The 14699-nt window shown below is 41.8% G+C and overlaps 3 protein-coding genes across 3 annotated transcripts; 1 reads left to right on the plus strand and 2 right to left on the minus strand.

Annotated features, from left to right (window-relative positions):
- The first annotated feature begins 6 nt into the window (after positions 1-6).
- Positions 7-3369, plus strand: si:ch1073-335m2.2 (msx2-interacting protein). Its single transcript, XM_047583599.1, has 5 exons — positions 7-1091; positions 1358-1426; positions 1537-1731; positions 1818-1976; positions 2370-3369. The coding sequence occupies exons 1-5, from the start codon at positions 51-53 to the stop codon at positions 2499-2501; spliced, it is 1596 nt and encodes a 531-aa protein (XP_047439555.1). The 5' UTR covers positions 7-50; the 3' UTR covers positions 2502-3369.
- Positions 2612-7940, minus strand: prkar2ab (protein kinase, cAMP-dependent, regulatory, type II, alpha, B). The gene is made up of 10 exons (XM_047583603.1): positions 7299-7940; positions 7137-7172; positions 6918-7057; positions 6149-6255; positions 5902-6055; positions 5683-5784; positions 5520-5594; positions 5376-5441; positions 4923-5061; positions 2612-4245 (listed from the first exon to the last, which is right to left on the minus strand). The coding sequence occupies exons 1-10, from the start codon at positions 7576-7578 to the stop codon at positions 4121-4123; spliced, it is 1224 nt and encodes a 407-aa protein (XP_047439559.1). The 5' UTR covers positions 7579-7940; the 3' UTR covers positions 2612-4120.
- Positions 7941-9406: 1466 nt separating this feature from the next.
- Positions 9407-14416, minus strand: slc25a20 (solute carrier family 25 member 20). The gene is made up of 10 exons (XM_047583601.1): positions 14296-14416; positions 14082-14197; positions 13219-13311; positions 12999-13126; positions 12782-12872; positions 12531-12648; positions 11346-11418; positions 11134-11243; positions 10616-10740; positions 9407-10088 (listed from the first exon to the last, which is right to left on the minus strand). Exons 2-10 carry the CDS (start codon positions 14181-14183, stop codon positions 10026-10028), a joined length of 903 nt encoding a protein of 300 aa, XP_047439557.1. The 5' UTR covers positions 14184-14197; positions 14296-14416; the 3' UTR covers positions 9407-10025.
- Between the last annotated feature and the right edge of the window lie 283 nt (positions 14417-14699).

The raw sequence follows: 14699 nt of genomic DNA on the forward strand, positions 1-14699 counted from the left end.
CTGGACCTCAAGGCGTAGTGAAACGTCTCACGCAAGGTAACCAACAAGTAATGAATTACCAAGACTACATACCATTGAAACATCAAAAGAAAATGGACAGTGTTGATCCTCACAACACAGATGGAGCTAAACCACCTTGGACCTCTGCTGTAAGCCCTGCAATAAGCCCTCATTTGCCATCTCCACCTGGAAACCATGTGGGGTTTGTTACAACAGGCGGTGACAGAGCTCCTTCACATCTTGGTGGGGTAAAACAAGAACCTCGATCTCCACGCAAATCGGGACATCCACACTCTCAATTTACTAAAGTGTCCTCACCCATAGGCTCGTCATCACCCAAGGGGATACCAGTGATGCTGTCCACTGCCATGCAGCAGTACATTCCTGCTGTACATCACCCAGAGCAGTCTGTTATCATGCCGCCTCACAGTGTGCCTGGAGGCTTAGGACGGATGTCTCCTCACTGTGTTACTCAATCAATACCAGTGGGGCACCTTGGAGACGTTAGGGTCAATACCCCACCTCTCTCTGTAATGAGCTATGGGATGCATACTGACTCTCATGCATCTCCCTGGTCTGGTGCCATTCAGCCTCGGCCTTCCTCACCCCAGGCTGTGACCAGAGAAAAGGTTCTAAAGGTAAACCCTGGTTCTTTGAGGAGTCATGAAGGGGAACAGGAGGAATCCAGACACTTCAGATCAGATCCTCGTGGGCCTTTGCGGGGTAGTGTTCAGTTGGAACCATACATGACACAGAGAGATGTGCGAGTGCGAGTGCACCAACAAGGGGAGCGTTCTACCACAGACCCACATTCTGCACACGTTCAAGAGACTCTTAACAAAGATATAACAAAGTCTTTAGAGGCAAAGAGGCCACACTCCCCTCTTCCTAAGGATGGAATGATGGGGATCAGACAACCTGGGCCAGCAATGGCATCTCCCCAGAGAGTTCAACTAATGCCACCAGGACCTAGTGGCTCATTTCCAGAATATTCAGGGATGTACTCAAACCCTAGAGGACTACATTCTCAAATACCGGAGGCATCTCCTGTTGGACTTAATCAGCCACCGCTGAATATCACGCCAACTATGGTGAGTTTTCTAATATGAAACACTACCACTGACAGTTCATTAAAACAGATATACTCTTGATTTAAAGGAATTATTCTGAAGTCTGCAGTTAAAGTGAGGATTTGTCACATGGCTATTGTATTAGGCTATGTTAGATTTATTTGTGTCAAACTAGTGGACTCTCAGTAGAGTATGAAAGCAGTTGTATGTTGGTTCTCTCATATTGCACCAAATGGTGCTGAGACAACTGTTTTAACAGCATTGTTCTCTTGAATGCGTGACTGTAGAGCACCGACCTCCAGTCAAAACCAGATGGCAAGATGGCGCAGCCTGTTAACATGGTGCAGTTGCTCACGGTAAGACAAAACACGGCACAGACGTTTAATTTACATCAGGGGTTGTTGGTCTGAACAAGAGCTGGCTTTGTCTGACGCACCTGTCTTTGTTGTATCTCATATTTAAACAGAAATACCCTATTGTGTGGCAAGGCCTGCTGGCACTGAAGAATGACACAGCTGCAGTCCAGCTGCATTTTGTTTGCGGCAACAAAGCTTTGGCTCATCGATCATTGCCGCTACAAGAAGGAGGCGCACTGCTTCGGATTGTTCAGAGAATGAGACTAGAGGCATCCCAGCTGGAGAGTGTAGCCAGAAGAATGACGGTATGTGTTCTCTGTCTAAAACCCACTGACTGATTTTCTGTTCACTTAAATTCTGGTTTACATCATTAACCTTTTCCTCTCTGCAGGGTGACAGTGACTACTGTCTTCTCCTCGCTCTACCGTGTGGACGAGACCAAGACGATGTCCTAAACCAAACTCAAGCTCTTAAGGCAGCATTCATCAACTACTTGCAGACAAAGTTGGCTGCTGGTATTATCAATATTCCCAATCCAGGTTCAAATCAGGTGAGACTTGTGTTGGTGTGTGCTAATGACTTACTAATTGGTTTTAAGCTGTATGCATTTCCACGGACAGAGAAAGCACTGATGTTTGACATGTTTATAGTCACACACAAGTGGAAGCTTTTAGAAACACATTAGCTTTGGGGAAAAAAGCTCTATTAAAGAACATAAACATACAGTTAAGTGTGATCTCCACAGTGTTTAGTGGCCTCTGCCGACAACCCACACAAGAGGGTTTCATATTAATCTATGAAGCTATTGGCTTCTTTTGAAGGCTTGTGTTATGGATTATTTTATTTTATTACTTTATTGTAAGCGTAGAACTGGTTGTATTGGCTCTGTTACAGTTTACTTTGTCTTCACATGTGTAACTGAGGATGGTCTTTGTCGTTCCAGCCTGCCTACGTGCTACAGATTTTCCCACCGTGCGAGTTTTCGGAGAGCCACTTATCACAGCTCGCCCCCGACCTTCTCAACAGGATCTCCAGCATCTCACCACACCTCATGATTGTCATCACCTCTGTCTGACCGTCACTGCTGGGAACCATCCCATCGACCGATGTTCTCGCTGATGAGCCTCAGGAAGGCAGAGGAATATGAGAATTTGTTTTTCCAGGATACACTGGGAATGTGTAGGATATATACTTCACCAACATGTTTTTTTTTCCCCTCCCACACCAAATCTTTTTTTCTTTTTTTTTTTCCGTCACTCCGGTCTGGTGTATTTGTCCTTCTCAAAAGAACTCAGGGATGGATCAAACCAGAAAGAGTCTTACTTGACCATTTCTCTGCTGTATTGCTATTTATTGGAGTTTTATTTTAGGATTCGGAGATGCTCTGAAGAAAAAAAAAAATAATAATAATCAGGATGTTTGGTGACTACCTGGGTGGCCTGTTTCCTTTTCTGTCTGCTTATTGGTTGTTATATTCATTTCTTCACATGAGAAAATCATAGAAGCTGTTGTACCGCCATGGATGAAAAGACATTTCAACTTGTAATTTTAAATGATTATGTACAGACTTCACTTGTAAAACTTCGGAGACCCTGTAGAGGACCACGGTTGATTAACAGCTCCTTTAATTCCACCAGCTCTGCTCATTTTTCTCACACTACTGAAGCACCTCTGGCGCCTGCCGTTGCATTGAACAAGCTACAGTACGATTTGGGAGTTTTTGAATACAGGACTTTGTAAATATTTTAAATATTTAAACTTCAATGGAACTTGGACGGAGACTTGAACTCTGGGACTTAACAGAGCGTGGAAATTTAGGTGGATGAATCCTTAATTTTTGGGTGTAAATACTTGTAACACAAGAAGGTTGGCAAACTCTCCTGTGGAGTCTGCTGATGGCACTTCATATTTTGTAACTGAAATAAAACAAACTCCAGAAACAATCAGCATTTAAGATAGTCCTTTATTTTACATTTACAGGTTTTTTTATGGGCAGAATAATTTAGATATTTTCTTAAATGTATTAATTTAGAACAAGAGTTTGGCTACATTTAATACCAAGAAGAGCGTTTATTCACAGAACTTGATGACTTCCTTTACTGAGTCCGAGCAACTTGTAAGGCTGAGTGCAACGATCCGGGTCGATACCAGGGCCGGTAGAAAAGTGCCACAATGCATCGCCATAGCTCTTGTAAAACATCTTAACGCAACTGTTCATTTACATGGTATCTGATTTTATGACTTGGTACTGTGTTGTAATAAAAGCCTGATAATGAGACAACCTCTTTAGTTAGAAAAACATTAACAAATGTTCCACTTGGTGCCCAACAGGCTTTTCCCACTGCTCCTGAACATGTTGATTTACTGTAGGACAAGTGTTGCTGTGGCAAAGCATCCATAACTATTATTTACAGTTATGTTCCTTCTTTCCTCAAAACATCTGTCAGACCTGGATTCTTCATCTGTTAAATCTCATCTTATGAGTGAAATTTAGTTTATTCTTTGGTGGTGGTGTAGAGAATAATTAGTCACATTTTTATTTTGGTACACAGTTACACAGGGATCCATTTATTTGGCAGGATATAAAATGGAGAGGAGTTTTTTCCCTCACATTTAGCTCAAAGGGAGAATGGTTGTGTCGCATGCACTGCTGCTGTGATTGATTTTTGAAATATGGATTTACTGTATTTCAGCCTAGTGTTTGAGATCTTCACTGGAGCCAAACAGCGCCACCAGCTGGTCTTCATATTGACAGATGTTCCTCTTCATGATGTCCATGCATGGCCCCAGTAAACGCTCAAAAGCCTGGATGTCAATTACTGGGGGTGGGGAGACATATTTAAGATGCATTTTAAATTATTTGATTGACTTTCCAGAAAAAAAAATAGAAGTTATACAGCCAAGCACACTTTGGTTTCCCTTCTTGACTGAAGCAGAAGGTTTTTATCGTGTCACCGTTAAGCTTGACTGCGCGTAAACAGACTTTGATTTCAGTTCATCATAAGAGAGGCAGATAAATGAGGGACTGTGGTGGTAGAGCTGATTGCCAGTCCGTGTCTCTGTGAAGTTGTACCGCCCGCCTTCCTCTGTGAATTCAAAATCTTTGTACAAGTGCACAACATTTACCAAGTTAACCCTCTTCTGCTGTGAACCTACATGATTTCTAATTCCTGAAACCATTTTGTGCAGTTAATGTTTTGTAATGAGAATCAAGCTCGTTTCAGGCTTTAGACAATTTTTTTGGTTTGCTACACATTAAAGAAGCGTGAATATCAGAACACTGAACTGACACTCACCCTGAGCTGAGGTGTCCAACATCACTGACCTTGTTATTAATCAGCTGCAGCACGAGTTGTGATTCATGTGATGATGAAATGCTTTCCCACTCTTTTAACTTCGATTTTTCGATTATTTGCTCAGTTACTTCACCTCTGGCTACAGAGTCTTTCGCTGACAGAGATCTTCACATAGATGCATCAGTGGCTCTTCAACATACCTAAACATTTGGTTTCTCCCACAGCATAAACTGAAGCTGCACGAGGTTTGTTGGTGACCAGCGCCAGCTCCCCGAAGTACTGTCCCCTGGAGCAACGAGCCACCTCCACCTCTGTGTTCTCCTGCAGGCTCGCCTTCGTCTGTGATACACAAAGAAACCACTGAAATATCACACCTTCCTCTATGTAGCAATCAAATAGAAAATTGATCCTTACTGTTACAATGTTTACACTTCCTCTATTGATGCTTTAAAATAGTTCTGGCATAGTTTTTGTATATATTGTGTGTTGTATTATTATCTTTGTTTCTTTAAAAAAAATGTCATTTCCCATGTCACGCTGGTCACATGTGCCTTATTTCCCCCGCGGGTACAAATAAAACCTCCTGAATCAATAAAATGGTGTAAATGTTATTTTAAAAACAGCTAAAAACGATTTAATTATTGTGGACTTACTTTGCTTTTGATCAGAATCTTCACCTCTCCTGATTCCACGATGTAGAAACAATCAGCCTTCTCACCCTGCAAGCAACAGAAATGCGACATCTCATCTCTTAGTCTTGATGTGAAAACGCCAAAAGTGTAAATTTAAAACGCTACCTGCGTTATTATGACCTCTCCATCTTTGAAAGCTCGCGCTCCCAAAACGTCTACAATCTTCATTCTCTCAGAGAGCTACAAGCGAAGCAGGACCGACACAACAGATGAGCTGATGACTGTGTTTATGTGCGCTGGGGTTTTACTTTTGTGTGAAGTTTCAAACCTCGAGAGACTTCAGGAGAGGGACACACTCGATGAAGGCCTCGTACATCCTCCTCTTCTTCGCGTTGTTTTTCACAATCAGCCTGTGGAATGTGGCTCGATCCTGAAAGGAGCAACAGCCGAAGAAATGTCGGTGTCAGTCCCTTTGTCTCATACACAGAGTCAGGTACTGTGTGATGCAGCGGACCATCAGGGGTCGTCCTCCTGGATCCAGACTCACCAGGCCCCACAAGGCTCCGTCCTCCGTTGCGACGATCGTGGCGGCTCTCGGCGTGTTGTACATGAGAGCCAGCTCTCCAAAGCTCCCCTTGTTGTCGTACTTTCCCACGCACACGCTCACACCGTCCTTCTGCACAAATATGTCATACACCCCGCTGCACACGACGGGGCACAGAGAGAGGGAGGTCACCGTGATGTCTGAAAAAAGAAATGAGTCATCTGGTTCAAGCTGAAAATCCGTCACTCACTTCTCTATGACATAGAAGTTGTCCCCATCGTCTCCTTGGTCAATGATGTGCTCTTGAGGTTTGACCAAGACTTCGAACATGGCGTCTAAAACCTCGGAGAACTGCTCCTGGAGGACGTGGAGCAGAGCAAACACGTTTTTAATAAGAGGCATGAAACGTCAAGATAACAGACGAAAACGAACAGGTGGACAATGAACAGAAAAGTGCAGTTAAATTCTGAAAATGATATAAAAAGTTTTAGGCCCTAAATGAAATCAGGCCTCAGGTTTTTGTTTTCTGTTTTTTTATGACTACTCTTTGGTTTCAAGTTTGGCCCTGGAGACATGAAACCACTTTAAACACTAAACTAAAACCAATTCTTCCCATACAAGAAGTCACATAAACCGATCAGGCATAACATTATGACCTAACATTGTGTAGGTCTCTCTTGTGTCTCCAAACAGTTGTGACTCATCAGAGAATGGACATGAGTCTTCTGAGAGTGTCCTGTGGTGTCTGGTAACACAGTATTGTTAGTGGGGCCTTTGGGTTGTTCTTAAACAATTTTTGTGTCAGGCTGCATCCTGCTGAGGACAGCTATCTAAGTAACATCCACATGAATGAATGCCAGGTCCAAAAGTCAGTCAGTTATGGCTGATCTCGGTGTATGAGACCTGTAATCCATTTTGTCCTCATTTCATTTGACCTGTCACTGGTTTTAATCTTATGGCTGATCAGTGCATGAGAGCTGTGATGAGTTTTTGGGCTCGTTTGATGTGATCTGCTCTACCTGGTCCAGTGTTTTAAACAGCAGAATATCTCTGCACGCGTCCTGAAGCCGGCGGCGCTGCTCGTCTGTTTTTGGATGCACAACCCGAGGCTCAGAGTCGTCATCCTCATCATCGTCTGGGTTGTATGCCTCTGCACAAACTGCAGCAGGACCAACAAATGAAAACGCTGCACCCAACATTAATTAATATTCGTTGCGTATATTGTTCCGGCTGCTGACCTGAAACTCTGCGGCTGTATTTACCAGTGGTGCACTCTGCAGAGACGGAGTCAGAGGTCAATGCGTTACACTTGTTTAGAGTCTAGTTAAGGGTGAGGAAGCTCGTCATACTTCAAGTGCTAAAACGCTCTGATTGGTGCAATGTGATGTAATGATACTCACTAACAGTGTCCTCCTCCTCCTCCTCCTCCTCCACCTCCTCCTCCTGAACCTCTTCATCGTCTTTGTTGGATTTGTTCGAATTGGTTTCAAAAGAGACTCCTTTCCGTATGGGTTTAGAGCTGCGTTTCTTGGCTCGCTGCTCGTTTCGTTGGCTCTCCAGAATCCGTGTGAAATGCTGCACCGCAAATTCAGCCAGGTTTGGAGGCCTGCGACGAAGAACCTCCACTGTGTATCCCTGCAGCAGCTCTTTCAAACCAGCTGGTATCTGAACATTGCTCATTGTTCAGGTTTAGAGGCCAGGGGCTGGGCTTTAACAGCTAACAGTTAAAACAAATAAAAACTCCAAAAGGCACGAAAACAGCTGAAATATCAAATCTCTGCATCAGTTGAACTAAATGCCCCAGACATCTGATAAACAAACTTTGTGTCTGGAACATCATCACTGGAACAAAGTGACTCCACCTCCTCCTCCTCCTCTCTGTGCACTGTATTGATTTCTTTATTTAGCACAGCCTGTTGGAAAGTATTGACCAGGACTTTTCACATCACATGTAATTAGAGGGCTGTCGGACAGATTAAGCCTCAGAACCCGGTGATGTGGCTAAGAAACAACAGAAACAACAGATGGAGAGCACTTTTTAATTGAAATGTTTATCCTGGCTGTGATAGACTGGAGACCTGTCCAGGGTGAACCCCACCTCTCGCCCAATGACAGCTGGGATAGACTAAAGCAACCCTCGTGACCCTCTAGAGGACAAATGGTTATAAAACGTGAATGATTGTATGAATGATTGAATGAACGATAGTCGGTCCTGTGCTAGACATCTGCAAAACCAGCCACAATAAGGTAGAATAAAGGACACGAAATGGTTCTTTGCATTTCAAGTCTTTAACGAAAGGGACCATAATCTCAACATCACGCAACTCCATATAAAAAAAAAAAAAACAGAACTACAAAAGACTAAAAGAGAATAAGTAAAAAAAAAAAAAAAAAAAAAGTTATTATTCAAACATTAAGTAATGCCATGCTAAATTTATACCAATAAGGAATAACATTATGACCACCCTCCTAATATTGTGTAGGTCTCCCTTGTGCTTCCAAAACAGTTGTGACTCATGGACATGGGTCTTCTGAGGGTGTCCTGTGGTGTCTGGTGTCAGTTAGGAGGCTGGGGATTGCTGCAAGGAGTCTCATTGCTATGGGGTGGGGGTGTCTGGTCTGGTCTAGGTGGGTGCTACATGTCTAAGTAACATCCACATGAATGAACACCAGGTCCAAAAGTTTCCCAGTAGAACACAACAACATGTTATTTAATTCACCTGTCAGTGGTCATAATGTTATGGCTGAACAGTTACCAATTAGACATAGTTTCAGTCTGAGGTAGAGAATTTATTTAAAATATTTAGACATAACAAATTGTTTTAATTCTGCATTTCAATATTCTTATTTTATTCAATCCTTGTATCATGTAATATCTTTTTTTTTTTCTTTTATTTGCCTTATTTATTATTATGAAAGGTGCCGCTTGCTCTTTCTTTAGCTGTACCAGAAGGCGCTGGATTCCAGGATCCAGCTGGATCCCAATAGTCCAGAAATGTGAATGATTAAAAAGACCACCAAACTTTAAGTATCAGAAAGTAGTTTTCAACCCGTTTTACCCTTTAATAACAATAATAATAATAATAATAATTTGTGTAGTATTAACAAAACTATAAGCAAGTTGTTAAAAGAAAATGACTTGAAGACGTCCTGTTGAAGCTAAATCTGCAATCTTATGTTCAAATCAAGCACAGTACTGGCCTTAAATGTTTTGTCCCAGGAAACTGTGGCGTCAAAGATTCAAAGCTCTTTGGTTGAGAACACAAATCCTCCTATATCCTAATCCTTCTATACTTACTGCTCAGAAACCAGCACAAAACAGACAAGTTGCTTCATTTTAATATATTAGGCTTTTCCCCTCTAAATAATATTCTGTGCCTGTTTGAGCAGGCGTTTTATTTCTGGATGACAACAATAAAATCAGTCACATATAGAAATAAATGAAGAGTCAAGGCCTCTGAATGGTACTGACCTTAAACTAGAGAAATCAGAGACGACGGAAAACTAATTTCTGTAGATGGATTCTTTGTTTTATTTTCTATACATTTCATACATCATATACTCTCATTATGACTACTCTCATGGTTTCACATTAAACAAACAGAAAGAGAAGTCTGTATAATTAGTCACTGAGTGGAGCGTGACTGTACAGGACGCAGACAGTTTAAAAGGTGTTTATTGCTGAGAGACTGGACACGCACAGCACAGCAAGATGCACCTTGTCCCTGATATGTACACCTGCTCGCAGATAACAGAAGGTAAGGCACCGCATGTTCATATCACTCCTTTTCTTATAAAAAAACACACACGATAAACTGAAAACAAGTAAAACAAAAGGAGGGAGAACATTCGACTGTCTGTGTGTGTGTGTGCGTGTTTTCTTGTGTGTGTTTGCGTACTGGTGCCGTTAGCAGTGGTCACAACATCAGAGAGTTGAACGCTGAGCTGGTCCGAGAGGTGAATCCACGTGTTCAACAGTACCACAAGGTTTCAAAAATAATCAAACACATGATTGGAAAATTGTTAAAAATCTCTTGTGTGAGTGTGAGTGTGAGCGTGAGAGTGTGTGTGTGTGTGTGTGTGTGTGTGTTCCTTGGATTCGGAGACGAGGCGGCGTTGAGCCTCCATCACAGGTTTGGTGCTAACCAGTTTAAGAACTTCATAGCGCACTCAAATCCTAAGAAACAAGCCTGAAAAACAAGAGATAAAGAAACAAAACTGTTTAGTTTGTGTACAGAAGTGAGTATATAAAACTACTCTTTGTATCCTGTGGAAAAATGTTCAACGTTCTGCCTCCTTCAAATGTTGCTGAGGAAGTCCACATGAACAGCCCCCCCTTGTGGTAATGGAGACCTCATAAGTTGGATTTTTCAGTAATGTCAGAGTGTGAACAGATTGTGTTTACAGAGATCTCATAACTTTAGAGTTATTTCCTTCATTAAATCTTTTCTTTCTACAGAAGCTGTAAAATGCAAATTATTACTTTTCCACATCTTGTTCTTTCAATAGTGCGTTCAAATGACTGGTTTTAGTTGTATTAATGGTCTGAGCGCTGTAATTATAAACTTAATTTAATGCAGATTACTGCACCACATCCACACATTATGATGCTGATTTACATTCTGACACACAAGTCGAGTAACTCTTTATTGTCTTTGAACTAAACACAATGTCCATGCGTTGACGGTGAGCTGAAGGAGAAGTGAAGCACACTCACTGCGTTTGCAGGGAAAGCTCTGAGCATGACGGCGGTGAAGCCTTTATACAGAGAGGCCACACCTTCCTCCCTGATCAGCTCCCGCAGAACGTCCCGGAAGCCGTTGGGGTACTTTCCTTCAGGGGCTGAGGGAACAGATGAATTGTTAAACTCGACTGGGAAAACATTTTTTTTTCTTCCTAAAGTAGTCAAAGGCAATTTGACTTAATGATTCAGAGAAGAGAATCATCCTTATTTAGGTTTGCTGAATGCTAATCCAACCGGTAGATATCCCAACACATAGTGTTATGACATTCACATTTAAGTGAATTGAAGAACATTTGAAGAATAAAACACACACCACCCTCAAATCTTTGGGGCTATAACAGGCGGTTTAGACTTCTGCATCAATTTGACCCTAACACTGTAGCCTGCACTACAGTCTTAACTACTAACTACTTCTTGAAGACTATAAAACAGGACATGCAAATAAATAACACTTTCATGGCAACAGATTAACTCAGTCCCTAAAAGCAAACCTGTTTGGAAACGAGACTTGAGGACATCTGGTGGAATTGCCACAGCCCAGTTAAAGATCCCAGCCATTCCTCCAGCAAACAGGATACTGGGCACGCTGAGCTCACTGTGGCTGAAAAGCAGAAGGAACAGGTCCACATGCTCAGAGGTCTTTTTATTTACGCAGAGTCATAAATACTGCGAAGAAGAGCATCGTTTAATATTTAATATTCACCTCTTTCCGGCTGGTGTGAGGAGGTTCTTCAACCACTCGTAAGACATGAAGTACATCCCACTCGCTGGAACGTCTGAGTCACAAAGAAAAGAAAAGGAAAGAGGTCACTTGAGTTGAATAAAAATTACATTTATTACATAATTAATAAATATATATAAGAAATTAAATTTAGTTTTACGTAATTGTATGTGAGTAAATGTACTGATTAGGCAGCGATTTCAAGTAAACTCACACTATACATGTAAAAACACCCTAGAGTGTTATCGAAGGACATCACTGTTTTACTTTTGTAAAAATTTACAATTTTTTTAAATTTTCATTTAGAAAATCAAGATAAATGATTTTAACACATATAAATCATTGCCCTTAAGTGGTAAACAAGTGTAAACATGTATTTACACCATTAGAACATAAGCGTTGATTCAGGCACTTGTCAACATTATCACATTAGACAACGTTAAACCACTTCTTCATGGTACCTAATAAAGCAGTTACACTCAGTGTTCATGCAGAGGTGGACCTAGCAGACCACATCTGGTCAGATCTGAGAGGATCAGATCTGAGAATGTTTCCTTGATCTTCACTGATTGACTGAATGAAAACCACATCCCTCTAAACCTCACTGAGGCACGGGGACGCAAAAACAAAAACACATCTATCACAACATATTTAAATTTAATAAACTGTGCGACAAATGAATGCTCGATTACTTTAAGAGAGTTCCATGAGTCCGAATGAACACAGGCCTGATGAGGTTGTTACCAACCTCACAACAACAGATTGTTATTCACCATCTCACTTGTAGTCTTCAGAGCGAGTCGATACTCAAAGCAGAACACTTTTTAACCAAAAACCAAAAATTCTGAAACATTTTGCAAAAGAAAGCTCCACGTGAAATTAAATGTCATGTTCACGCTACCAGAAAACAGTTCACTGCTGACGTGTCACTAAAGAGCTGAAACCACGTCACATCTGTAGCACAGCGAGAAGTGTCGGTCGGCTGTTTGTAGCTTCATTTCGGCAGCTTCCATTAAAAGTTATCTGTAGGTTGTTGTCATTAAGTACTTTCCCATAAGACATTGAAATGGTTTTAACTTTTGAATGCAGTCAGGCAGGACACAAACACAGTTCCATGGACATTCAATATGAGGTTCAACAGAAAGTGGTAGTAGCGAGAGAACGTACCTCTCATGAGGGTGAGAGCTGTGCCTTTGTAGATTCCTCTGATTCCAGAGTCTCTGTACAGCTGTTTGACGCAGTCCATGGGTCCTGCATACTTCACCTCTCCTGTTGTGTGCTGAATCTGCAAACGCACACACATAGACATTATTTTACACTCTGTAGCTTTTATGCTCAACAGGAGTGTCCCAGAGCTACTTCATCTTGTGTGATCAACTCTTCAGTTAACAGATTAGATCCTGCATATGACCTCTGACCTGTAGGAGACATTTGATGCGTTCTCCGGGAGCCATGATGGCCGTGGTGAACACACCAGACAACATCCCTGCAGCAAACAGCTGTGGATACCTGCAGGAGAAGAGAGAGAGAGAGAGAGAGAGAGAAAGAGGCTGACACATGTATGAGCAACTATCGGCAGAGTGTTTGGAACGATGAAGTAAAGATACGACCGCCTGCCACAGAGCCATCACCTACGTAAGGATATCATCAGAGTCTCTCTGTTGTAGTTTCTTTCCCAGGCCAAATCCAAAGAAACAGACAGCAAACATGGGCGTGACTCCAATGATTGGGGCTGCCATTCCCTTATAGAGTCCTTTCACACCCTGGGAGGGAAGAAGAAGAAGACCGGGAAACACAGATGAGATGCAGGAAAGAAACCCTGCACAATGACGTACGGAGCCGGATGCGCACTCACCTCTTTGGCCAAGGTCTTTTTAAAACAATCAATGGTCCCGGCATAAATGAGGCTCTCTCCAGGTTTGGGTTTGGGTTGAGTCTGTAAACGCACCTGAGATACAAAGACGATGCAGTGTGTACGTTTCTAGTTCACACACAAATTCTCAATAAAAAGGTTAGCCACTTGCTTAATAACGTGTTTTATGCATGGATTCAAAAGGTTTTTTGAGAGGTTGAAGTGAACACACAAACAAACACACACAAATGTGTTTATGGTTGTGTGCATATGTATAAATAAATAATTAACAAAACCCAGCGATTTGTATGCAGCACTTATCTTTCTCCAGACTGTATCAGTGTCTGACTTTACAGCTTGTTTGTCCAGCTCCACATGCAAACACTCCACATGCAAATCACACAAACCCTGCTGGTCCACAATTAATAATCTATTCTGAACCCACCCAAAATGCAAATGTAGCATTTCTGAGAAATTATTCATTTGTATTTGTGGTGCAAACTCAGTTTATCTGCAACCTGACCTATTTATCAGTCCGGTTTACCGAATCAAAAGCACTGAGCTAATCAGTGTGGGCTCATGGAGTGGACACATTTCTGCATAAAGGTGAGGTCTCTGCCTGACCAGGAGGCCTTAAAGGCAGCATTAAGCTGACTCAACCTGGATGTAGGTCAAAGGCTGCAGCAGCTGAGCTCACACCCGGAGCTCTCTGCGGTAACACACCAAACAATGCACGCTGATGACTCAAGTAAGAGGGGATAAATACATAAATACATGTTGGTCAGTGGTCACCGGTTGTCTGTAGTGGTCCCGGATGACCTGATTACTTCCTGACGTAACGCAATGACAAATCGTGCTTTATTTACTTTAATGGTGTCTAGTGGATGTCCGGCAAATACGAGGCAAACACCCCCAAAGCCTCCAGCGAAGAAGTTCTTCAGAGGACTGATCGGCTGCTGTTTAGACATGTTTACTTTTCGCTCTGCGGGAACAAAAACACGAAAACAACGAATTAAATAAACAGAAACACGGTGAGAAATCACTAAACAAATCAACAACAAAACAAGACAAACAACTAACCTGTTCAGCTTTTCTTCCAGGAAGATATGTGTGGTGCTACTATCACTCCAGTCAGCTGAACCTTTCACCCACTTAGTTACCCGGAACTGTTTCACTGTGACACCACCCCGGTACGTCTCTATGGTACGTCTCCGTTGGATGTCCGGGTGAAAACTTTTAATTATTCAATTATTAAAACACTGCATTATTGCTATCTATCAATTGTTTTGTTTGTTTGTTTTTTCACACGATGTTTTTTAAAACTGCCTTTATTTGGTATTATTATTTATCTATTTTTATACACCTCATATTGTTTGGACTTCATTGTAGACAGCAAAGGAAGAATTTCATTGTACAGGAAAACATGTTAATGCAGTTATGATTATTTTGACAAATCATTTTTGAAATGAGGTTTATTTTAAATC

Source organism: Mugil cephalus, chromosome 4 (assembly GCF_022458985.1).
Source record: "Mugil cephalus isolate CIBA_MC_2020 chromosome 4, CIBA_Mcephalus_1.1, whole genome shotgun sequence".
In the NCBI taxonomy this organism is placed as follows: domain Eukaryota; kingdom Metazoa; phylum Chordata; class Actinopteri; order Mugiliformes; family Mugilidae; genus Mugil; species Mugil cephalus.